Source organism: Prunus dulcis, chromosome 6 (genome assembly GCF_902201215.1).
Source record: "Prunus dulcis chromosome 6, ALMONDv2, whole genome shotgun sequence".
Lineage (NCBI taxonomy): Eukaryota > Viridiplantae > Streptophyta > Magnoliopsida > Rosales > Rosaceae > Prunus > Prunus dulcis.
The window spans coordinates 3,424,395-3,447,830 of NC_047655.1; the positions used below are offsets into that span (position 1 = coordinate 3,424,395).

The window sequence follows — 23,436 nt, forward strand, 5'->3', positions numbered from 1 at the left end:
CGTGTACCACGTCCGTTAAAGAAGAACGGCACCATGGCATGAGGCCATGAAGAGAAAGTAAAGAGACAACCAAGCGAACGTAGCATAACATAGACTATAAAGACATGAATCTATATAAAGGCAAGGACTCTTAACAATAAAAATTCATGGCATGTAAAGGTTCAATTGTTGCTTTCTTGTAATATCATATAAATTTCAAGCATTTACTTACAAATTTCAATCGAATATATCCAATTGATCGATCTTTACAAACCCACGCAATTCTTTGAGGTAGAATAACCACCATCTACAACAAGGTTATGACCACTCACATACTTTGATTCATCACTTGCAAGAAAAAGAGCAGCCTCGGCTATATCTTTAGCTTTTAGAGTAGCACCTTTTAGATTGGCCAGGCCTTTCACAAGCTCTTCTATCTTTTCCACATCTTCCTCACAAGGTGACGATCCAAAATCCATGCCTTCGCCATCTTCCTAGTGACCGCTCCGAGCATCGATTAGCATGGAAGTAGCTACCCCAAAAGGAGAAATACAACGAACTCGAATCCCATATTGACCAAGCTCAGAAGCCGTGTTCTTTGTTAGACCTACAATGGCATGCTTTGAGGCTGTATAAGCATGAGGTCCAAGGCCTCCCATGGCACCGGCTACACTAGCTGTGGATATGATGCACCCACTTCTTCTAGGCACCATGAATAGCTGCATGCTTCATCCCCAAGGCAGCTCCTCTAGTATTGACACGCATAATGTGATCAAATTCGCGGGCATCAAAGTTGGTGATGCTCTTGTTTTTCGATTGATTTCCAAGGACTCCGGCATTGTTGAAGAGAATGTCTAATCGGCCATAATGGGAGATGGTTTGTTGATCAAGTTTTTGATGTCGTCTTCTAAGCTTACATCGCAATGTACATATATCGCTGAAGTGTACAATTCGTTCGCTAAAATGGTACCACTTGTATCCTCAATATCTGCAATGGCTACCTTGGCTCCATTTTTTACGAAGAGCCTCACTGTTGCCTCTCCAATTCCTCTCGCACCGCCTGTTACAATTGCTACTTTTCCCTCCAACCTGTACAAGAATAAACCAATAAACATATAATCAAGATACAACACACTAAAGCAAGTTATCCGTGCACTTGAGGTATTGTGTTCGAATCTCCTATCTCTCATATCCCGGTGTCAAAAAAATAAAAAAAAAGATAACGCACTAAAAGTCTTCATCATAATTAGACTTACAGTTTGACAAATTTAAAACAAACATCGATTGCTATTGCCGTTCTGTTCCCCATTAACTAATAATAAATGTTCTATTACTCGGAAGAGCTAGCCAGCCTACATTAATATTTTAAGAGAATAAGAAAAGTTCAAAGACAAAAGGAATATAAGAAAAGAAAATGCGAGAGAAAGATAACCTTCGGTATCGATACATTGCTATGAATATGCTAAACTAAAACACAATTCTAAACATATGTATGTATTATAATTTGAATGTATCTGTAACAATTCATGCATCGCTTGTACACGTGATTATTGGTAAAAGCAAGTTGCAAGTAGGAGGTCTATATGATCATCTAATACCTTTTTTTAAATAAAATAAATAAATTTTATAACCCATATGCATCTTGAAAATTTTACATTTGCATATGAGGTCATGTTTCGCCCTCCAATATTGCTTGTATCACAACAAGATAAAAGAGCTTAATTAAAGTGCATGATTAGATAAAAATAGACCAGAGGAAGTTTTAATGTTCGTACAAGGCCATCGGATACCTTACAAAACCTCTCTAGCTAGCAGTAACAAAATAATAAGAACTTTTGACTGATCACGTGAAAAGATGTATGGTCAACTAAATTATTAACACACACATGTTTTTTTATCATGAAAAAACCAAATAGTCAACCTCAACCGACTCTTAGACAGTAACTGTATGCACCGTAACTAAAGTAAGTGGTTTAAAAAGTTACCAAAAAACCAAAGGTTACTACTTGCCAGTCCTTTTAGTACTTACTAGTAGGGTTTCTATACAAGTCTCAGAAAAACTTGGGTGATCAGCTTTGTTCTCTAAACCACAGTCAGTCGACCGAGGGGTTCACCTTTGTGGTGAGTCCCTCCCCCTTCCCCCCTTTGGTCATCTGTTCGAATCCCAGGATGAATGCCCCCTCTCCAATGCAATGTATCTATCGCTAATTCTCAACAACAACAACAACAACAAAAAAAGCAGAGTCAGTCATGGTTGCCATTGCCTTATTTCCCTCGAAGCTATTCTGCCTCCCCTTCTTGCTTCTTCTCATTACAATCGCCTTCACATATTTGATCAGACAATCCAGGCGTTAAGAAGTTCAAGCAACAGAACCATGTTTTCAGAGAAGTGGCGGTCCGAATCTTATCTGAACTGCGATAATAACTGACTAAGCCGTGCCATAAGGGTCATTCTCCAAACGGGACGGGGCCAAGCCTTTGAGGTTGTTTAAGTAGGTTGGGTGACAGATCGGCTGTGCGTTCGTTCATTCCCAACAACAGCAAAGACAATGTTTACATTTGTCTGTCAAGGATTTAGGAGATCGAAACACAGCCCCTGGGCTATGGGGAAAGATGTAGATCGATCGCCCTAGATAGACCACTACATAGAGGGTCTCTACGAGTCTATATATTCTTTGATTTCGTTCCCCCCGTAAGATCAATATCACATGCTTCCGCCTCGGAAATGTTCATGTATTCCCTGTCACTTGTCCGAAACTCAGCCGCAAGTTCTTGGAGAAACAAGATGCAACTTATGCCGGCCTGTTAGCATTTCCACTCTGCTCAAATACATCTATTCATTGTGTGCATCAGATTACATGCCGAGAGGGCTTGACCTGGGTGGCCATTAGAAGATAAAAAAGGAGGCCATTGAGATTACAAGGAAATACCATGACCCTCTAATTGAAGAGAGGGTTCAACAAGAGAAAGCTGGTTACGGGAAAAAGGACCCAGAGGACTCGCTTGACATTCTAGTCTCATTGAAAGATGCCAGTTCTGGGGAGCCACTACTGTCACTAGAAGAAAGAAGAAATCAAAGCTCAAGTAACGGTGACTCCCTCTCTCTCTCTCCCTCCCTCTAGAAAACAGGGTCTTTTGCCTCAAAATTTGTCACATAAAGCGAGAATCTGTGATGAAGTTTTTCTAATGTCACATATGATGAATCTCATTTTCGTTTCTTTACGATTTCTTTTTTCACCCCTAAAGCCTTAGGCTCCATGTGGATGGAATGATTTCAAATCCATTGATTGAGATGACATTATAATGTATAAACTTGCTTGTTTAGACTAGTACAATTCATACATGCCAAGTTTTGGACAAAAAATGAAGGAATAAGATAAATGAATTTCAAATGATTCCTAGCATGTAGTCATTTCAAATCTATTTCAAATATACTACATCTAGTGATTCTAAATACCTTCAATCTAATATGGTTCTTGTTTCTGTAGCAAATTTAGCTTTATTCTCAAATCCGAATCCCTTCTTTGAAATCCCTCCATCCAAATGGAGCATTGTTTCTTGTAGAGTTTGATTTTCAATATAGGTCAAACCTAATTAGTACCGAATTCTCAGATATATATTTTGAGATATTAGTGTAACATTCATGTGCATATAATTTAATCTCCAATGCGGATGTCCCGTTATATCTTGCTAATTATTGCGTGTGCATGGATTTCTTTTCTTTTTTTCTTTATCATATACGTAAATGAATTTAACAGAAATATTTTGCAACACAAGAATTGGATGGTGGTTGGCAGGGAAAGACTAGTCCAAGAGTCAGACTTGTCACAGCTCAACTATGTCAAGGCTTGTGCTAGAAAGGCCTTTCGCCTCCACCCCATTGCACCCTTTAATGTCCCCCACGTATCCATTCTCCAACACGACAGTTGCCAATTACTTCATCCCCAAGGGAAGCCATGTGCTGCTTAGCCACCCATGACTTGGCCGCAACACTAAAGCCTGGGATGAACCTCTCAAGTTTATGCCCGAACGCCATCACAAGGAAGATGATCGTCTGCGGTCTTGCTCACAGAGACAGAGCTCCGCTTCATATGATTCAGCACTGGAATGTGTGGCTGCGTAACGACTGCACTTGGCACTTCAAAGACTGTCATGTTATTTGCTAGGCTTCTTCATGGGTTTAGTTGGAATGTGCCACCCACTGAGTCCAGAATTGACCTCACCGAGTAAAAGAATGAGCTCAGCCTCGCTAAGCCTCTGCTTGCACTTGCAAAGCCTCATTTGCCTGCTCATGTGTACCCGGCAGACTGAAACAGTCTGCCATGTTATATCCAGTATCGATCTTCTCTTGTCTTGCATGCAAGATTGGATTAATAAAATAAAACTAATGGTGTCTTGTTGGCTCTAACATAAGACTAGATTAGCTAGATAATGTTCTATGTTTGATATGCAGCAGAACTGGAAAGAATAACAAATGCAAGATATAGTCAAGTTTAAGGCGGTCGGTTCATGCAGGTTACAGCATGAAGCCAGCATCTCTAATTGAACAAAACAAATACACATATACTTGTATTTTTGCAGCACCCCTTCAACGTGCCAAACAACAACAGAGGAATGCTAACCTGTTTTGGGGTATTGGGAGAATTGAGCAAATTGGAAGCGTCTTGATATGTCGTTAATGGTCATTGACTCATTGTTATAAGCACTATACATGTGTGGTTTTCACTTTTTCTTCCCAATCTACGCAGCTTCAGGAGACATTCCAGCATGCAGTTGCCATCCATTTGGATCTATTTCCTTCTGAAAACAAGACATAAAACGACAGTTTAACAAATTGGCGTAAGGGAAATCCCTACAATCTTCCAGGTGATCTACTGCCTATCAATCATGATTCTCTGGCAAGCTCAGTTATTCTACCACGTCCAACACAAGACACTTGATAATTACTAAGGAATCAATGCATCAATGACTTCAGCTGATTGCATGCTTTCACCTATCATTTAACCATCATTGATAATAACCAAAGCAGGAAGGGAACTATAAGGAAATCGATATGAGGAAAAACTTGTCAGAGGAAAGATTTCTAAAATTATGACCAGACTTGTTTTTACTTCCATTGTTATTATATATGTCATCCTTATTCAATGCATACCCTGGAAATCATGTGGGAGGCAAGTTTTATTTCTCGCCAACTAAATTTCATAATAATTGATATTAGCATGACATGATGAAGCTGCACTCGGATGGAAAGAATTAAAGTACCTGGAATGCTTTGTCTCTCCAATGAAACACACAACCACGGCCTTCCATGTACCCAAAGATATATTTTGGAAGCAATGGTTTCAAGGATGTGTGAAGCTTGACTTTTGTTAGGCCTCCACATGCCAATAGGGCAGCTGCAAGGCCGTTTGGGGTCAATCCCGTCAAGTGCAAAATAGTCATGTTCTGCAGGCGGTTGGTACTGGCAAGAGATAAGAGCCCAACATCCGTAACTGAACAATATGACAAGTTTATCTGCCACATGAAGAAATGAACCCCTGGTCTTAGTTTGGCATCAACTTTAATGATCCAGACGGAGAGTGGAAAGAGAAATTACCTGTCTGAGGTTTTGGCAAGATTGACCAAGTGCAAGCATTCCATTATCATTGATGTTGACGCACTTTTTTATGTCCAGAACTTCAAGTTGCCTACATGCCCCAGCAATAGCTGAAAGACCCACTGTTGAAACACTAGGACATCCTCTAATTTCAAGTATCTTTAACCTCAAACACTGTGACAATGATATTAATGAAGAATCTGTAATTTTATCATTATAAGCAATGTTAATCATCTCCATGGTAGGACATCCGCAAGCAATTTTTGCAATGCCCACATCAGTTATTCCCAAGCACCTGAAGGGAAAAAAGAGAGGAAAGAAAACCCAATAAGATTGTTATCAGAGGTGAAAGTTATAACAGGTACAATAAGGTTTGATGTAGCATTATTCTTTCAGAGAACTTAGCAGCAGATGCCAAAGTAATTTGGGAGAAACTACTAAACAAATGTAATTTCCACCCAATACTGGTGATATGTAGATCTGCAGCAACTTGCGGAATTGGAGGTGGGAAATAGATATTTGATAATGAGGCCAGCATGAGATCCAGTTTCCTTTTCTTTTAAGTATATCATTATACACTATCTTGTCTCAGAAATTATCAATGCAAGGCCATCCTCCACCCCCTACCTTTCTTTTTCTACATACAGGAATGTAATTTCTAGGTTCTTTAAGTGATCATTGAATTCAACAAATGATAGAACACCCCATACATGTGGCAGTCAATTGATTCAGATGTAAAAGAAATGAACAGAATATCTAGAGATCTCTAAAGCGACCAACCTGTACAAATCAAGCTCCTCAAGCTTTGGACAGCCACTTCCAATGTGGGTAAGTCCATCATCAGTAATATTCAAGCAAATCCCCAGTTTTAGACTACAAAGTTTGGAACATCCTGAGATAGACTTTAAGCCTAAACAAATGAAGGAATATCAATTATTAACAGATAGAAGATTACATGGGAAAAGAAAAGTTAGGTAAGTTACACACAAAAGAGAGGTTAGATTCAAGGTAAACCTTCATTGTTGATTTCGTTATCTGTGACATCCAATTCCTCCAAGAATTGGCAACGCTGTCCAATCAACAGAAAAGCATCTTCAGAAACCAGGCTACACGATTCCATCCTGAGGGAAGTGAGAAAGGTGCATGATTTTGTTATGCAATCTATAGAGGCAGAAGTTATTTTGCGACAGCAGGTGATGTCTAATTTCTGCAACTCTCTATGGGCTTGCACGAGGAAGGAGACACACTCATCTGTAACTCCCAAGCACTTACTTAAACTCAGCTCTCTCAGTGAGGCACACCAACTTCCAATGGATTTTGTCCCAGAACATGTAACTAAACAGCCATCTAAGCTAATCGATTTCAACCTCGAATAATTCAGTAGGCATTTTCCTAGGTCAGTGGTGACCTAAAACAAGATTAAGAGCATCAGAAAAGAGTGTAAGTATAGAGTTCATTGCTTGGGTTATTACGATACTGGGTTTCAGACTCACCAAAGGACCATATGCTAAGACAAGCTGCTTCAGGTGTTCAGCACCATTTGTCAGAGAAGACAAACCCACATGGCTAACATTCTGACATTTTGACAAATTAAGCATCTGCAGAAGAGGAAATTAGTAAAGACACATACGGTTGAAATGAGCCAGCGTCAGCTAAGATTTCTGAATTAGTGAATAACCAGCGGAGATAATTGGAATGTGGCTCTTATGATTTCTGATAGAATTTTGATAAAATATAAGAGTTTTATGAAATGGGCATTCACCATCAAGTCTGAGAAAATTGGGCATGGTGGAAAAATATGATTCCCTTTGGTCAAGTAAAACCCTCGTATATTGCTAAAAATAAGTGTCTTAAAGTTATGGGAACTTATGTAAAACATCAGGAAGCAAATGAAATGTACCTTGAGGGACTTGCAACTATGCTTAAGGGTCACAAGGCCTTCATCATCAATTCCAAGGCATCCTTCAAGAATTAAATCTTCAAGATGTTGTAATTGCAGGATATGTGGGAGGCATTTTTCTGTGATCTACAGAGAAAAGCATAGATTTAATTTCACGTTGATAAAAAAAGAAAAGTAAAATGGAACCGGAAAGAGGTTTGGAACATGTGAAATGCATTTCTACCTAGTTTTATTCATGCTTACATGGGTTAAATATGTCACCCTACACCAACAAATCAAATTCACCAACAAGACAGTGGTCAAGTAATTAGACAGCATAGCCAACAATGTTGACGAAAAGTATCTACAGTTGGTTTTTGTGTTAATGGGTTGGCCTTTCACTGCTAGCAACTTTTTGTTATTAATGATCCAGCAAGAAAATTTTACTCCTTTAAAGAATCATACACTCTCTGGAATATCATTGAAGAAACATATAAAGTTAATCTCAAGGAATGGAAGAAATATGTCATGAGACCTACATAAAAATTGTAATCACATTGTAGGTTGGGATAATGTTTCTTATATTACATAAAGCATCTGAGATGACTTTTCAGGAAACCATATTATGAATCTGATAACGAAAGTGCAAGCTGATACAAGAAAGCAAAACCCTTTACATCCCACCAAGCTATAAATAAATATTTAAAAAAAACACCATAGTGAACAGAACCAATGCACCAAACCAGAAAAACAATAACTTAACATCAACACCTAGAAGAACAGCACAGTTCAGATCACCAAATCCCAAACTTGAGCTTCAACGCCATATCATTTGGGTAGGCATACTGACCAGAGTTGAAAGTGAAAAATTGTAGCAAAAACAATATTAAAATCAAATTTACCCAACTGAAGTCTGGTCAATCAGCATTTAACAGACATAAATCCCAAAATGCTTGGAAAATGTAGGAAAGCACAAGACTTTTTTTTTCTTTTTTTTTTTTGAACCGTTCAATAATAACTAATTTTTAGTCAATCACTAGCTCAATGGAGCTATAAACATCATCAAATGCAAATGAAAATAGCTCCCAGAAAAATGCAGAGAGAGACAGAGACAAAGAAAAACCTACCCGCAAACAAGAGAGATCCAAACTCCGAAGTTCCTTGCATTTCATAGCGATCAACCCAACACCCAAATCAGTGACACGTAAGCACCACCTCAAGCAAAGCAATCTCAGCTTCTTACACCCAACAGCCACACACCCAATCCCAATATCCGTAATCAATTTACACCTCGCCAAAATCAGCCTCTCCAAGCTCTTAGCCTCTGCGATCGCTTTGGCCGCCGAGTCAGTCAACTCAGTGCCGTTGGACAAGTCAATCTCGACCAGAGAAGAGCAGTTGGTGGCCAATCGCAGCAACCCAATGCTGGTAAAGTCTCTGGAGCGCGAGAGATTGATCGAACGGAGCGTCGATTTCCATGAAACAGAGAGTGAGGTGAGTGATGGGTCGTCGACACTTGGACAGAGAGATAGGTCGAGGTGAGAAATTGAAGGGTAGCGATTGAGGGTTTTACATAGGAGCTCAGAGCGAAGGGGCTTGAGGGATTTGCGGTGAAGACGCTCGATGAAGTAGAAGGACTTGCAGACAAGAGAGAAGGACTTTTTGGCAAATGGGTCGTCGTTTAGATGGTCGAGGATGGTGTGGATGATCTCATTGGTGAAGATATCAAATGGGTTGGCCATGTTGCTGCAGTTGTTGAGCTTCTTCATGGATATGGTGGCTATGGTCTGGTGTCCCAAGTTTAGAAGAGTTTTGAGGTAGAGGTAACTAACTGTATAACAGAAAAACGGTGGATTTGGAGGGAGAGAGAGAGAGAGAGAGAGAGGGAAGAAGAGCTGCCTGCGAAATTACAATAGTAACCTCGTGGCACTATTGAATAATCAGTAAGTTCTTTTTTCTCTACAAGAGATAGTGGAAAGGGGGAAATCGAACCTAGGACCTTTGGTACATAGGTAAATATTTTTAACTACTTGGCCTACAATTTCGTTACGAATAATCAGCTTTTAGAAAAACGCATGCATGTTCTAATAATTTTCTCTTTTTTGAGTGTTTTGAAAGGATTAAGGATATGTTTGGAATTGATCATGGGAGAGGAGGGCTAAAATCACTTATGAGGAGAAGTAAAAATGATTATTAGTATATTTAAAATTACTCACAAACGAACCCTAAAAGTATTTCTTAATAACCAAAAGCGCTTCTGATATTATATGGCAAAAAAATGATTTTGAGTCACAAAAGCGTTTTAAGGAGAAGTACGTACTAGCAGCTAGTTGGATTTTCAGTAAAATTTTTGACGAACTTCTAATAAAAGCGCTTTTATAAACAGAAGTGCTTTTATATCTATATAACTTATAAGCACCCTCAAACATGTGGAGAGAAAGGAATGGCTGGGGTCATAGTTGGTACTACGATTCTACGAAATATAGACCGTCGGTTGCTAAATAATAGGTGGGGGCAGGGCAGCAGGGCAGAGTTCTTTTCATTCTTATTTGGGGAAGTAACATATGAGGGAGGGAGGGAGGGAGGACAGGACAGGACAGGGTGAAGTGCACATGGTACTTAACAGGACACATTTCACGCTCCCATGATGTCACATGCAACTGACGCTCCAGAAAGAAAAATGCAAGTGGAATTTGTTCATAGCTGTTGAACTGGTTGAGTCTGATGCATGATCTCAGCTTCAAGTGGCTCTGTGTTTCTTATTGAATGGAGAATATCAACACAACCCAATTTTTCGTCTATTTGGGGGATTTTTCCCGGTTAAATCAACGGGTTCACCGTTCTCTATATTTAACGGAATCACCAATCTCTATCAGGATATAGTGATATTTTCTCTACTAGGGTTGTGTTCGCATTAGACGCAAATTTGTACTGAAGATCACCCGGATTTGGGTTCAAGAGTTTGATTGCGTCTCTGCTCATTTGTTATTTTTCATATGAATCCAAACACATGATAAATTGATTCTGCATTCAGTTTCTTGAGGATCAACAAGAGTACAGTAAGATTATATGCTTTTACTATTACATATCCGCAACACAACGAAAGAAACAAAACAACACTTGACTACAAAAGATAGGAAGGTGAGTTTATTTCGGTTACTTCTTGGCAAAAGAGATGGCCATGGAGTTTTGAGGTGTGATTCTGAAGCCTTGAAGGGCAGTCATGGCCATTGATGAGTGAATGTCATCTTCAAACTCTACAAAGGCGATGCCTGGCTTTGCTTCAATCAACCGGACTTCCCTAAATCCTGGGTATTGTTTGAACAGCAATTCCAGCATAGCACTAGTGGTTTCATGGGGCAAATTCTCAATGAACAGAATGCTGTTTGGAGCTGCTGCTTCATGTGCATTTGGGTTGCCTTGCCGAGATGAGGCCTGCTGATGATACACATACAATTTACATGAATCAATTGGCACTTTGTATATAAAATTTAATTTTTCACACTCAAGAGTGTAAGCAAAAAAGAGTCCATCATTCACAGTGTGAGAGTTGAAAAAGAAGATGATCAAATGGCACAGCATAATAGTGTTAGAAACACTTACTGTTCTGCCTCCATTTTCGGCAGTTGCACCATTTTCCGTAGCAGATTGCTGCCCTTCATCACCTCGCTTCTTTCTTTCAGCTGAATCAACAGATTGATTTCAAAACAGGACTCGCATAAGATATTATAAGAATCTAATTTGAGCGAACATTTTTTTCAATATAAACTAAATTTTTTAGTATTATCTATCAGCCACCTTGTAAATATACCCTACCTAAACCACCCTTTACTTTATTAGACCAGGTCGATCAAGTGTCATTTAAATTTTCCCAAGTCAAAGAAAAAAGGAATGTCTTAAATAATACATTGATGCTCTTGCACATAGCAGGGCAGAGAGACCTACAGGAGTCAAATGCATTCAATCAAATTTTTCTGCACATATGTCCAAACAAACAATGGCCGTACTTTTATACTCAGAATGGCAAACTATTTTGTAATATTAGTACCCACTCACCAAACTCATATGCAAAATCTGTCAGAATTCTTAGCAGTCTTAAGCTCTATTGGTTCAAGTAGAAGCAATGTATTCTCAACATTCTTAGGAACACACCAGACACTTATTCATTGTAATCTTTATATTCTTATGCTATAACAATGGTCCATGCATTTCATAACTAATTTTAATGAAATACATCAAATATTCAATTAAAAAATTCAAGATTATTCAAAATATCTAAGTAATTTCAGTCACCTTTATCATCCTGCTTCTTTTTCTTTTCTTTTGGACCTAAGCTTCCATCTGCATCAGCTATGCAATCTGACTTTGTTTTTGCATATTGAATCCGCTGCACCAAAAAAAATTATGATCATCTTTACATTTTAGAAAAAGAAAATTTAATGGATGTGAACATCACAATATTATAATCAAACATCATCCTTTGAGAAAAACAAAACAACTAAAGAGCAGAGTGTAGTGTAACATTTACAGTGAATGCATCTTTATTCCACAAATAGATTTCTCTTTCAAAACAAACTTCCAGGTATTGGTAACTACATCTTTCAAGGGATGCAATGCCTACATCATAAACTAATTAAAGAAGAGAAACAGAAGGCTAAGCATGCCAGAAATGGTTATGAAGCCCAAACTTTACAAAAACATAGACAGCTCAGAGATACACACAAACATAAGAGTATAGAATTAGAATCTGCGACCTAACAGAAGAATACAGATTAGGAGGAAAGCTTTATATGGTTCCAGAAAGTTGAAATCTTAGCAAACATGTCCCACAAATATGCAATAAGCTACCAACTGGGCTTATTCAGACCTACCATGGGTTTATCATAAAATGGGAAGTTTTGCATCTGACGCACAGCATTACTGGCAGAAGTCACTTCTAGAAATGCAACCCATGCTTGCCCACGAAGCTTGGGTGTCTTCAAAGCTACAACATCCAAAATCTTTCCATATTGCGAGAATAAGCAATACAGGGACCTCTTCAATTCTGCAAAGGAAGCAAAAAGAATGCCACTATTAACATACAAAAGTTTAGCCCTAAAAGTAACATTAATATCTTGTTATGCTAGACAATTCAAAAGTCAACTTCAAAAAGGAAGTAAGATGTCAAGACCACTAAAGCAGAAAATTGTGGTTACTCTCTTGCCTCTACAGTGTCACTTTCTCAATTTTATGATCCAACAAGCACCCAAGTAAACCAGAATCACTTTACAACCACAAAACTCCCCAATGTTGCATTTGGTTTGTGGATTCAGAAGATGAGATTTTGAAGTGATTACTCATTTAAATTGTTTAATGAGACTTTTATAACCATTAACATAAAAGTTACTAACTCCCAACGTGAACTTGATTGTTTGAAATAGGATAAAGTTCAAATACTCAAGACATAAATATAGTGTTGTTCTTGATTTACAACAATAAGTATCAGAATTTTCTTTTCTCCACATTTTTAGCATTTTATGCAAATCATGTAAACTAAATCGTTAAAACAAAACCCATTCTTTTAAATTCACAGCTGCAATGCAACCTTAGTATCCGGTTATACTTCATGAAATTCAACTATTACCTAGGTTTCATATGAGTAAGTTCAAGTACCCAATTCAATATACAACCAACAATAGTCCTTTCAACACTTGCACGAAGATTCACCATTATAGTTTCTGAATCAACTACCATACCGAATTTTCACCAAATTCACCATGCCCTATCTGCTGCGCTTGCACTCGCCAATTCAAACTAAAACCCTAAACCTCAACTTGCGCTAAGAGAAGTTAAAAAATAAACAAAAGAAAATACACTATAATCGATTCAAAGGAGACTAATGCGATTAATTTTGCAGACTAGACATTACTACGGTGAGTTAATTAAAACAAGTGAGAGATTCGGCATTTTGTTTTCTTACAGTTTCCTCAGGTTTCTCGGTAGCCAAACAAAGGGAAGAAAAGATAGAGCATAGATTGAGTTACCTTCTTTTTTGATTTTCTCGTTGAGGTTCTTAATGTATATTGTTTGGTTAGGCGGTATGTCCCCTGAAAGCATGGTCGCTCAGAGAGAGAGAGAGATCGCACAGCTTCAAGTCTCTCTGATTTTTGTGGGAGAGAGAAGCGAGAGACTCGGTGTCCAATCGGACTGAGCCCTAGAAGATGTTCACAGCCGCCATTGGGTTCCAAGAATTCTTTACACATTGGGCCCATTGATTCATTGGGCCTTGTTCTCAAAAACACTAATAAAACGATGGATTGGACTAAATAGTCGTGCCCCATGCTTGGTTGTCTTTTTTTGTTTTTGGTACGGAATCTTCTGACGGTCAACGAAGTTACGTTTACGTAACGGCAGAATTAAGGTTGGAACTTGGAACCGCCCTTAGATTAGGGTTCCATGCAATGTTTTTTTGGTGAAAGTTCCATGCAATGTTACTTGAGCCTGAACGGTTCCTTGTACATAGACATTCAAGTGTCAAAAAATTATATAAGGGACATGAAAAAATGACGACAACAGATCTCGTCCTCATTCAGTCACCTCCACATAAATATATAGAAAGATAAAAAACAATTAAAGCCCATTTTATGGGTAGAAGTAGGTGGCAACAATTTTAAAAGGTGCGGGTATTTAAAAGTTAAAATTGAAAATTCATTGCACTATACTAAAATCAGTCTTTATATTGAATCTGGTCTCTCTCTCTCTTTGAAGTTTTGTAAGGCCTGGTTTAACCAATTTCTCGAGTTGAATTGAAATTGCATTGCTTGTTGTATGATTGCGTACACTTTTTTCAACGAGTGGGCAACTCAATTGTTGAATGATATCATTCTTTATTGTCAATTTGGTTTTATTGCCCCAGTCTCCCAATCCGCGATCATGCACTCATTCTGGACATATAACAATCGCATTCAGGTGTCACATGTGAATTAGTCACCAGTCATCATATGGTGGAGTCTGATTCCCAAGTTGCCATCAAGATGGTGAAGGGAGAAAGGGCGGTGGCCGTGGAAGTAGACAGTATTCTCTTCGACATTCAGATTGTGATTCGAGAATTTCATAAAGTAATTTTTATTTTTGCACCTCACAGTTGCAACAAAGTTGCTCATGAGGTTGCAACTTTTGCGTGTAGGGTAGGTGGTAGTTACTATTGAGATTTTATACCTCCAGATTAGTTATTTAATACCTTAGTCAGAAATGTTCATGTTCATGTTCACCTTTAATAAAAGTATTTGATTCTTGAGAAAGAAAAAAAAAATTCATATCAAATCCCCCCACTGATTCTCTCGCAGGCTTCTGTCTGCCGCATCAACTCAACAATAATTGACAAACTCAAAAATTCAAGGCATTTCACATGGTGTTGTCGAGCAAATCGTACTTGGTTCATTCATTACATGTTAGGAACCATTTTCCTTTGTATACAAATCATAGTCATGAATCCTCTAATTTGTAATGACTTTTTACGTATTTAGAAGAATAACTCCGGACATATAAAAAATAATAATGCTATTTGGACCACTAGTTTAATATAAGTAGGCCCTAGCAGTGAAAGTGGGATTCACTTGTATTATATAGATAGTAATGTGATTCGTAAATATGATACAAATAGCAGTATTCTATAATAAAAAATCAAGTGATGTCCTATATATGAAATAATGTTAATTTTAAGAAAAACACTTAGACTTTGTTTGGGATCCTACTCAAAAAAGTAAAGTGAAAAACTATGATTCTTTTTTAAAACATGAGTTTTCAAACAGTGATTTTCATATCTAAAAACTTGCTTGGTATTGAACTCCAAACTATTTTTAAGATCTAAAAAAAATTGAAATTAAAATTAGAAAATCAAAAACCCTAATCCCCAAATTGAAATTAACAAAAGAAAAGGAAAAAGATGTGAGGCACAAACCCAACCAATTTTGGTGGAGAGAGAGAGAGAGAGAGAGAGAGAGAGAGAGAGAGAGAGAGAGAGAGAGAGAAGAAAAAAAACTATAAAACCTCACTTTTTTTGTTTTTAATAATAGGGGTGTTTTTGAATTTATTTTGGGTTTGGATTTTTAAAAATAGGCCTACCAAAAAGCTTTTTAAGGTAAATCTGTTTTTAAGTTTATAAAATTGAATCCAAGTAGGGTACCAAACGAACCCTTATCTTGCAGCTTATTCTTCTTGTTAATATATGTCTTTCATACTAACTACAAGGCCCCATTTGTTTCATGGGAAAAGAGACTTGGGGATGAGAAATCAATTGATTTCCTATGTTTGATAAGTCTATGCATAAGAAATCGTTACCTGGCCCATGAGAAAGTAGAGCGGAAAGTGAAGTCATCCTCCCAACTTGAGTTTTGTTTTCCCTCTTCATGGGAAAATTTGGGAAAATGAGCCAATATTAAAAAAATATTTTTCATGACTATTTTGTTCCCATTAACAATTTGGAATTACAATATATCAATAAATGCATTCTTTTTTTATTTGATTTAATATGGGTATAATTGAAAATTTATACAAACTTTGTTTTCCATTCCTATATTCAAAATAAAATTGGGAAAGGAAATAAAGTGATATCTCTCGGTTACTTTCCCAGCCTTACCAAACGTGGGAAAGAAATCTTCCATTTCTCATCTATTGAAAAATAATTTCCCCTCAAATTCATTCCATAAACCAAACGGGGCCTAAAATAAAAAAAACATTGAACTGAACTATAGCTCAGTTTGTACATACTATAGGCCCGTCCCTAAATAAAAAGGACCGTAATACCTTTAAAAAAATGGACGTGATTAATTTTTAATGAAAAATATACGTGCCACATTGTTCCATGTAGCATATAATGTAGGTGGCCAAACATTACAAAAAGGCTGGTATTAATGCAAATTCCCATATTACATATCAAACATAAAAATCACATTATTTAACTTAATACAAGATGGTATGAAAATTTGTGCCAAATTATTTATTCAAATCGACTCTTTCCTCCATGCCAAGCAGAAACCCTAGGCCAATTTGCCGCAGTTTTATGTCTGGTACACGTGAGCTGGCAGGCGTGGCTTCGCGAGTGCAAGCAGTGGCTTGGCGAGTAGGAGCTCGCCACCTGCCTCGGTGAGGTCGATTCTCGACTCATTGGGGGGCGCTTCCCAAGTAAACCCATGAAGAAGCCTAGCAAACAGCATCACAGTCATGCTCGTGCCGAGTGTACTCGCGACGCAGCCTCGCATGCCGGTGCTGAACGATATGAATCGGAGCTCTGACTCAGTAAGTACAACACCTGACCCGTCGTCCTTGAGGTGGCGCTCGGGCTTGTACTTGAGGGGCTCGTCCCAAATTTTAGGGTTGCGGCCGAGCCCGATTCGGCTCAGCATCACGTGGCTGCCCTTGGGGATGAAGTAATCGCCCACGGTCGTGTCGGCCATCGACACGTGGGGGACGTTGAATGGCGCCACCGGGTGGAGGCGGAAGGCTTCTCGAGCGCAGGCCTTGACGAAGTTGAGCTGCGACAGATCTGACTCTTGCACTTGTCTTTCTTTGCCAACCACAGCGTCAAGTTCTTGTCTTGCTTTCTCGAACAGGTGGGGTTGGTTTATCATCTCTGCAATTGCCCATTCAGCTGCGTTTGAGGGGTTGTCCACTGCTGCCATTATCATCTCCTGCATTTAGAAAACAATAATTGTTTTTATTTTAAGCACCGCAGAGTTAATCGGTTTGACTTTTGTGTGACCCGAGTTTACAATCCTACAACATAAGCATTTGTCGTAATTTAGTTATTGAGAGAGAGAGAGGGAGGGAGAGACTTACATTTACTTGGCCTTTGATCTCGTCTGGTGAGAGCAAGGGTTGACCACTGGCGTCTTTGAGTGAGATAAGAATGTCAAGCAAGTCTACTGGGACCTTGTTTCCGCCAAGTTTCTGATGTTCACGAATCCTCTCTTCAATGACGGGGTCTTGGCGTTTTCTTGTAAGCTTAATGCAATCCTTTATGATCTTCTCATGGCCGTCCAAATCGAGGCCTCTCAAGCATGAGATGTAATCGGATGCAGAAAATGCATAGATGTACCTGAGCATATCGAACACTGCATTTACATAGTTTTGTTCCTCAACACTAGGACCTCCGTCCTTCATCTCCTCCGTAAAGTACCTCTGGTTGAAAATCATTCTCTTAATCACATTTGCACAATAATGTTGTGTAGCAAGTCTCAAATCCACAATGCCACTGCCCTCCTCATTGTTGCACTGGTTGAACACGTATCGAACAAGGTGGTCGGCCTCCTCAATCCTCTTGTCCGTGAGCCACTTATGTCTCATGGGAGAGAGCAACTCGGATGTGATGACCTTCCTCATTTTCTTCCATTGCTCCCCGAAGGGCACCATAACAGTGGTTATGTACCCTTTGGTGATGAGGAAGGTGGAGATGCTGAGAGGCCTCGTGGCAAAAGTTGCATCTTGTTTCTTCAAGATTTCGCGGCTGAGAATGGGGCAGGAGACGGGGATGACATGAACGTTTGCAAGACGAATGCAAGCGATTTCAGTGTTGCTTTCCTCCATAAGCTTGTGTATCCACCGGAATGTGGGCTTGTTCATGAGCATCTCGGGGAGGTTGCCCACAATAGGCCAAGGCCTTAGGCCCTTGGGAGTGGGAGGAAGTGGGTAATGTTGCTTGATAACTTTGTTGTTGTTGTCGTTAATCTTGCTTTGGTGCCAATAACGCTTCATTAAGAAACGCACCAAAGTGATGGCCAAGCACAATGTGAGGAAGCCAACATTGGCTTCCATGACTGCACGAGTAGAAAGAAGGGTTTGAGAGTTGAGAGAGTTGAGAGAGTTTTGAGACTCTTTTGTCTCTCTCTTTTATGTTTCTTTTGCTTTGTGAAAAAAACTTGGTCGCTAGAAAGAAAGTGTTTAGAACTCTAGGAGAGATGAGATGAGAGAGCTGATGGTTCTAATTTTAAAGCTCTTGGTACCTCTGTATATATAGCCTAGGGATCGAGAATGTGTTGGAGAAATGATTGCACGTGAAACATAAACTTTCTTTTGTTTTTGTTTTTTATTATTTTGATTTGGTGAAACGTGAAACTTAAAATATGGGTATTAGGGCCTAACACGTTCTTTTTTAATTACAATTGGGCACTCTGACACCTTGAATTGTTGGCTTGTTAATGGTCTAAATTTTTGTAGGGCCAAGCTGTTTCTTGTAATCTTCTTTTGCTCGTCCTGCGGCCCGCCACAAATCCAAAAAAGGCCAGATTTGCGATAAATTTTTACAAAAAAGTTCCTAGTATGTGTTTTTCACTTCAACAAATATTACCTTATTGAGTGAACATCCCAGAATCATTTCCATCCATCCATAAATGAGAAAACATTCTAATTTTGTATAAAATACCTATCATAACTTTCTCATGTAAGATTGTAACACATGCATATATAGCATGTATGTATGTCTATAGCCACGAAAAAGCCATAGAGGGTGTGCACATGGTGCCACCGTACATGGCCTCTAATTTTTTAAGACACCTAAATTTTCTCACATGATCCTAACATAGCTGCTTTAGTGGTTTCTTTTTACTTATTTGTCAAAATAACACAAATTTCTCCGTAAAATGGCACTAAGGAGCATTAAACCCACGACCATTTAAACAACTTCACCATGTAATTATGCACATCTTCATGAAAAAGAATTAGGTTCATTACTTTTATTTTTATTTGGAAATTTAATTTAAAACCTTCATTCATTTCTTAACCCTCATATACAGTAGTTGTCAACAACTCCACTTTCATTTTTATATCCTCCATTCTCTGCATATGCTCCTACCTATATACGCACGCATACCACGTGGGTGATGTGCCTGGTTTAAAGAACCGTCCTTATTTAGAAGCAACTTCCTTCTTTAGAAGCTTCAAACAGTGCCTGTCAATGATTATCAACTCCGCCATGTACACCTGGCATATGGGTTTCCTACATACAGCATGTTATGCAACTACATTTAATATATATTATATTTGCTCTCCCATATGTTTCCACAACGCATCGCACACATAGCATGCTTGAAAGCACATGTTATATATGCAGCCTCGCACTAGAAGGAGAAAAAAAACATAAAATCTCCATATGTTTCCTACTGTTTTGCCTGCTCCCATATGTTTCAGAGTTTTGAAATCAAATGCTGTGTGTGTGAAACGAATGGGAACACGTTTCTTCTTTGTGGTGACAGATTTCACATGCCACCCCCATATGTTTGTTTTTAATCGTACCCAAGTAAGGTGGCAGTGCCATTCATTACTAATAAGTACGTAAATAAATTGGGAGCACTTATTTATTCACTGAGACAAATCTTGCACTGATCATTGTCGCATTGTGGCCATGAAACATATGGGAGAGCATGCAATGGACTGAATGTGTGAACCACGGCTAGGTTCATTGTCACTTGTCCATATTCATCAACAATACAAGAAGTTATCGAGCTAAGATTTTCATGGGACGGAACCTCAACTTCCTTCGCTTAGAAACGATCTCAAACATCAAAGCATTTCTATTACTATTATTTCATGAACCTTGTTGTGGCTTAGATGCCCTATGGAGCCACCACCACAAATCCCCATAATTGTCAATGACCTGGCTAGTGGGTGAATATGGACAATTACCCCCTATAGGCTATAGCAATTAGAATATAATACTCATTCCTATTCGTTACACTATAATATAATGGCCATTGTGCACACGTTATTAGACTATATAATAATAATATTGCTTCTTTTATTGATACAATATCACATTCAAACAGTGGAACCTTCCACTTCTGCTGGTATACTTATGCATATTCGCATAAGTTGAAAGAGTTTGACATCGACTAAATGTTGGAAGAAGCTCTCTTTGTGATTTGATCTGGACAATATTGAAGAACCTCTTTCTGTTGGATTTTCAAAATATATGTATATACACAGTTATTTTCTCATCCAGATGTCTACACGTTAGTATATATTGTGTGAATATCATTATAAACAAGAATAAAAATAAAAAAGATAATTAAAAAAACGTGACGTCCAGACGTCCACATAAGAGAATTTTTATATATATATATATATAGTCCCGATCCTTTGGACCATAGGAGTCCAAGAGTTTGAGGTCACTCACCGTTGGATGTAAATTCAACGGTTCACTCAATCTTGCACTCATTTTAAAAAAAAATTTTGAACCATTAGATTAATATCAAACGGTGGGTGATCACAATATCTTGGACTTCTGTGGTCCAAGAGATCAAGACTGTATATATATATATATGTGTGTATGATATATCGTAATTCCCAAGCAATCATTTCTTTGAAACTAGTAAGGATAATTACTGAAAGGACAATGCTTGGCTCTTGATATATCAGGAGCCATTCCTCCTCAATCATGACTTGGGCTACTTAAAAAACCAACACGTATATTTTATTTTTATTTTTTCGCTTCCCCTTCCCCAACGCTTTTAACCCAACCTTTTGGCTGGTTTTAAATGCAGCCTTCTCAAAGCCACCACCACCCTTGTTCCGAATCCACCCTCATCACCAACCTCGCCATGTAAACCTCCGGCCAATTTTGGAGCCCAAGACCCTAGATTAAAATCATTATGTGCTTTCAATTTTTGGTTTTTGAATTTGCAGCTAGAGCAGAGAAGAGAGAGAGAGAAGAAAAAAGAAAGTCGGTGGGCTGCCTTATCGGTTCAGTGGTGAGGTTGGTGATGAGGGTGGATTCGGAACAGGAGTGGTGGGGAGGCTGCAGTTCAAACCAGCCAAAAAGTTGGGGGACAAGGAAAGAGAAAAGAAGAAAAAAAAACACACGTATTAGTTTTTTAAGGAATCCACATCATGGTTGGGGAAGAATGGCTCCTGATATATCAAGAGCCAAGCATTGTCCTCATTGAAATTACTTGATCCCATGTACTGTGTCATCATTTGATCCCATGTACTGTGGCTGTTCCAATTCCATAACTCTTGGTCACTTTTGCCAGAGGCTGTTGTTGGCATTCAGTATATCTGAGTCATCATTTAACGAGACACATGTATCTCAACACAATGGAGCATAACAATTTAAGGCCATAATATTCTGGTTTAATTTCTAACAGTTATCCTTGGAAGAAGATATACCATATGTTTCATGTTCGAGCCTCATAATATCATAATTGTTCGTGTGAGAAATTTCTCTTTTTTATAATTTAAACTATTGTTTGTATTAAAAAAAATTATAAATAAAATAAAATAAAAACCAACTTTGACAGTAGAATATTAGTTGCATGGCCAGTAAAAAAACATCATATCCAAGTTAAATATTAAACTTACAGAGAGAAACAGCTGGCCTATAATCATTTGCTTTCAAATAATTGATTTGATCACATCAAAAGCAGATCTTTGCACCCCATTAAATTAAAGTACTGATTTCTTCTTCTTGTTGGGTGCTTTAAAATATTCGTTTTAATTTTCATATGTTCTTACACTCTTTACCCAAAAAAGAAAAATTAAAAAAAAAAAAACTAATTAGGTCACCCGAATTGTGCTTTTCAACAATATTAATAACAATTGCCAACGGTAACATATGATAACTGAACAACATGCACAAAGCATGGGTTCCAGAGAAAACAGTTTGGTTTTAAAGTTTGAAATACATTTGGTCAGACAAAATTGGTTGACTACCCTCCACGGGTTTTCTAGAAAACATAAGGAAAACGTGGCGGTTTGGCAAAATTAGGAATTTTTCCAAACATTTTGTTTTTCAGTTTCTCAGTTCTCGTACTCTACCTTAAAAATCTATACATACATAAAATAATTACAACGTGGGTGAAATGATGTTGACTTGTCCAAAAGACAATAAGAATTTTGCATGGATTTTCTCGTATTTTGACAGTATATAATTTCAAAAATAATATAATGAAGAAGAAAAAAAACACAGTACCTCAAACTTCATCTTAAACCCCACAAAGAACAAAACTAATCAAGGATAATTAAAGTTAATCAAGGATTTTATTTTACAAATAGATATATGTTTACTTAGATAAGCATAATCTCAAATGAATTTTGGAAATGGCATATTCTCATAATCTTCCAACCATAACTATATAAGTATATATTTAAAACTCCAAAACGGAATATTCTTAGAATATTCTATATCCAAAGCCTGTTTTTATTCTTACAATATTCTATGTTTTTTTTAAAAGTATTTTTTATTTATGTTTTAATCTTCTTTTATTGTATTCTTAGTTTTTGTTGTATTCTGTTTTTATTCTTACAATATTCTGTGCGCTTTATAGATTTTTGTTTCTATCTAAACATGCATAGTAACTTCACATTCTCTTAAGATTTTTTTATTTTATTTTAAAAATAGTTTATATATATGTATGTATATATATTCAATATTAGGGTTAATTTAGAGATCTCATTGAGATATTTTTAATGGTAACTTTCATGATAAAAAAGATTATGAAGTTAAAATTGTGATAGAATAGATGTTATTGGTAAAAAAAGTTAAAAGGAGGATATGAAACGAAATTTTATAATATAAGGTCAAGAATTATATGAAAATTAAATCGGGAACTCTACATTCTGGAGTCCAGTTATTTCCACATGTTTTATGTGTATTAGATGGTACACCAGCTCCGTAGTGTATTCAAAATACACAAAAATTTCTCCAGTTCTTAGTAGTCCCTATATATGAAGTTCTGAAATTGAAACTTCATAAAAAGAAAATTTATTAAAACCATTGATATAAGCATATGCATATATATATATATATATATATATGGGGGCGGATTTGTGGCACTATATTTTTGACACAATTTTTGACACAATTTTTGGGTCATTAGATTACTCCACTTTTAATGAATAAGATTAAATTTGACATGACTTTTTAACATGAAAAATAAATTTAAATGTTTTTCTCTCTCATCTCTCTATTTTCTCGAAAAAGGTAAATTTCTCTCTCATCTCTCTATTTACG

At 37.6% G+C, this 23,436-nt stretch overlaps 3 protein-coding genes and 2 pseudogenes across 7 annotated transcripts; 1 reads left to right on the forward strand and 4 right to left on the reverse strand.

Annotated features, from left to right (window-relative positions):
• Window positions 1-224: 224 nt before the first annotated feature.
• On the reverse strand, window positions 225-9,360 carry LOC117632308 (F-box/LRR-repeat protein 3-like). Of its 4 annotated transcripts, none has more exons than XR_004586454.1 (9): window positions 8,582-9,360; window positions 7,476-7,601; window positions 7,069-7,173; window positions 6,590-6,983; window positions 6,356-6,485; window positions 5,576-5,870; window positions 5,242-5,493; window positions 4,602-4,779; window positions 225-1,068 (listed from the first exon to the last, which is right to left on the reverse strand). XR_004586454.1 is itself a non-coding variant. In XM_034365748.1 (8 exons), the coding sequence occupies exons 1-8, from the start codon at window positions 9,221-9,223 to the stop codon at window positions 4,720-4,722; spliced, it is 2,004 nt and encodes a 667-aa protein (XP_034221639.1). In that variant the 5' UTR covers window positions 9,224-9,360; the 3' UTR covers window positions 4,464-4,719. The 4 variants fall into 4 exon arrangements, 1 of the variants encoding a protein (XP_034221639.1); XR_004586456.1 differs by lacking the exon at window positions 225-1,068 and adding an exon at window positions 3,641-4,286; XR_004586455.1 differs by lacking the exon at window positions 225-1,068 and adding an exon at window positions 3,641-4,331.
• LOC117629729 lies at window positions 228-1,288 on the reverse strand (annotated as a pseudogene).
• LOC117629730 lies at window positions 3,763-4,290 on the forward strand (annotated as a pseudogene).
• A 1,091-nt stretch (window positions 9,361-10,451) lies between the features above and the next one.
• LOC117631156 (U2 small nuclear ribonucleoprotein B'' 2-like) lies at window positions 10,452-13,630 on the reverse strand. Of its 2 annotated transcripts, none has more exons than XM_034364146.1 (5): window positions 13,478-13,630; window positions 12,326-12,498; window positions 11,748-11,841; window positions 11,058-11,137; window positions 10,452-10,889 (listed from the first exon to the last, which is right to left on the reverse strand). In XM_034364146.1, the coding sequence occupies exons 1-5, from the start codon at window positions 13,548-13,550 to the stop codon at window positions 10,611-10,613; spliced, it is 699 nt and encodes a 232-aa protein (XP_034220037.1). In that variant the 5' UTR covers window positions 13,551-13,630; the 3' UTR covers window positions 10,452-10,610. The 2 variants fall into 2 exon arrangements, with proteins under 2 accessions (XP_034220037.1, XP_034220036.1); XM_034364145.1 differs by having other exon boundaries at window positions 10,452-10,892; window positions 13,478-13,629.
• A 2,695-nt stretch (window positions 13,631-16,325) lies between these two features.
• LOC117632427 (phenylalanine N-monooxygenase CYP79D16) lies at window positions 16,326-18,403 on the reverse strand. The gene is made up of 2 exons (XM_034365895.1): window positions 17,271-18,403; window positions 16,326-17,122 (listed from the first exon to the last, which is right to left on the reverse strand). Exons 1-2 carry the CDS (start codon window positions 18,243-18,245, stop codon window positions 16,493-16,495), a joined length of 1,605 nt encoding a protein of 534 aa, XP_034221786.1. The 5' UTR covers window positions 18,246-18,403; the 3' UTR covers window positions 16,326-16,492.
• Between the last annotated feature and the right edge of the window lie 5,033 nt (window positions 18,404-23,436).

Bases quoted from the DNA above. Each gene is read 5' to 3' on its own strand.
- LOC117632427 (XM_034365895.1), bottom strand. From the start codon at position 18,245: ATGGAAGCCAATGTTGGCTTCCTCACATTGTGCTTGGCCATCACTTTG. The intron at 17,123-17,270 runs GTAAGTCTCTCC...TTCTAAATGCAG, and splicing joins AGATCAAAGGCCAAGTAAAT to GAGATGATAATGGCAGCAGT.
- LOC117632308 (XM_034365748.1), bottom strand. From the start codon at position 9,223: ATGAAGAAGCTCAACAACTGCAGCAACATGGCCAACCCATTTGATATC. The intron at 5,494-5,575 runs GTAATTTCTCTT...TTCATGTGGCAG, and splicing joins CTTGCCAAAACCTCAGACAG to ATAAACTTGTCATATTGTTC. The intron at 4,780-5,241 runs GTACTTTAATTC...TCTTGTTTTCAG, and splicing joins GGAGAGACAAAGCATTCCAG to AAGGAAATAGATCCAAATGG.
- LOC117631156 (XM_034364145.1), bottom strand. From the start codon at position 13,550: ATGCTTTCAGGGGACATACCGCCTAACCAAACAATATACATTAAGAAC. The intron at 11,842-12,325 runs GTAGGTCTGAAT...TTTTTGGTGCAG, and splicing joins CATTTTATGATAAACCCATG to CGGATTCAATATGCAAAAAC. The intron at 10,893-11,057 runs GTAAGTGTTTCT...GTGTATCATCAG, and splicing joins CCGAAAATGGAGGCAGAACA to CAGGCCTCATCTCGGCAAGG.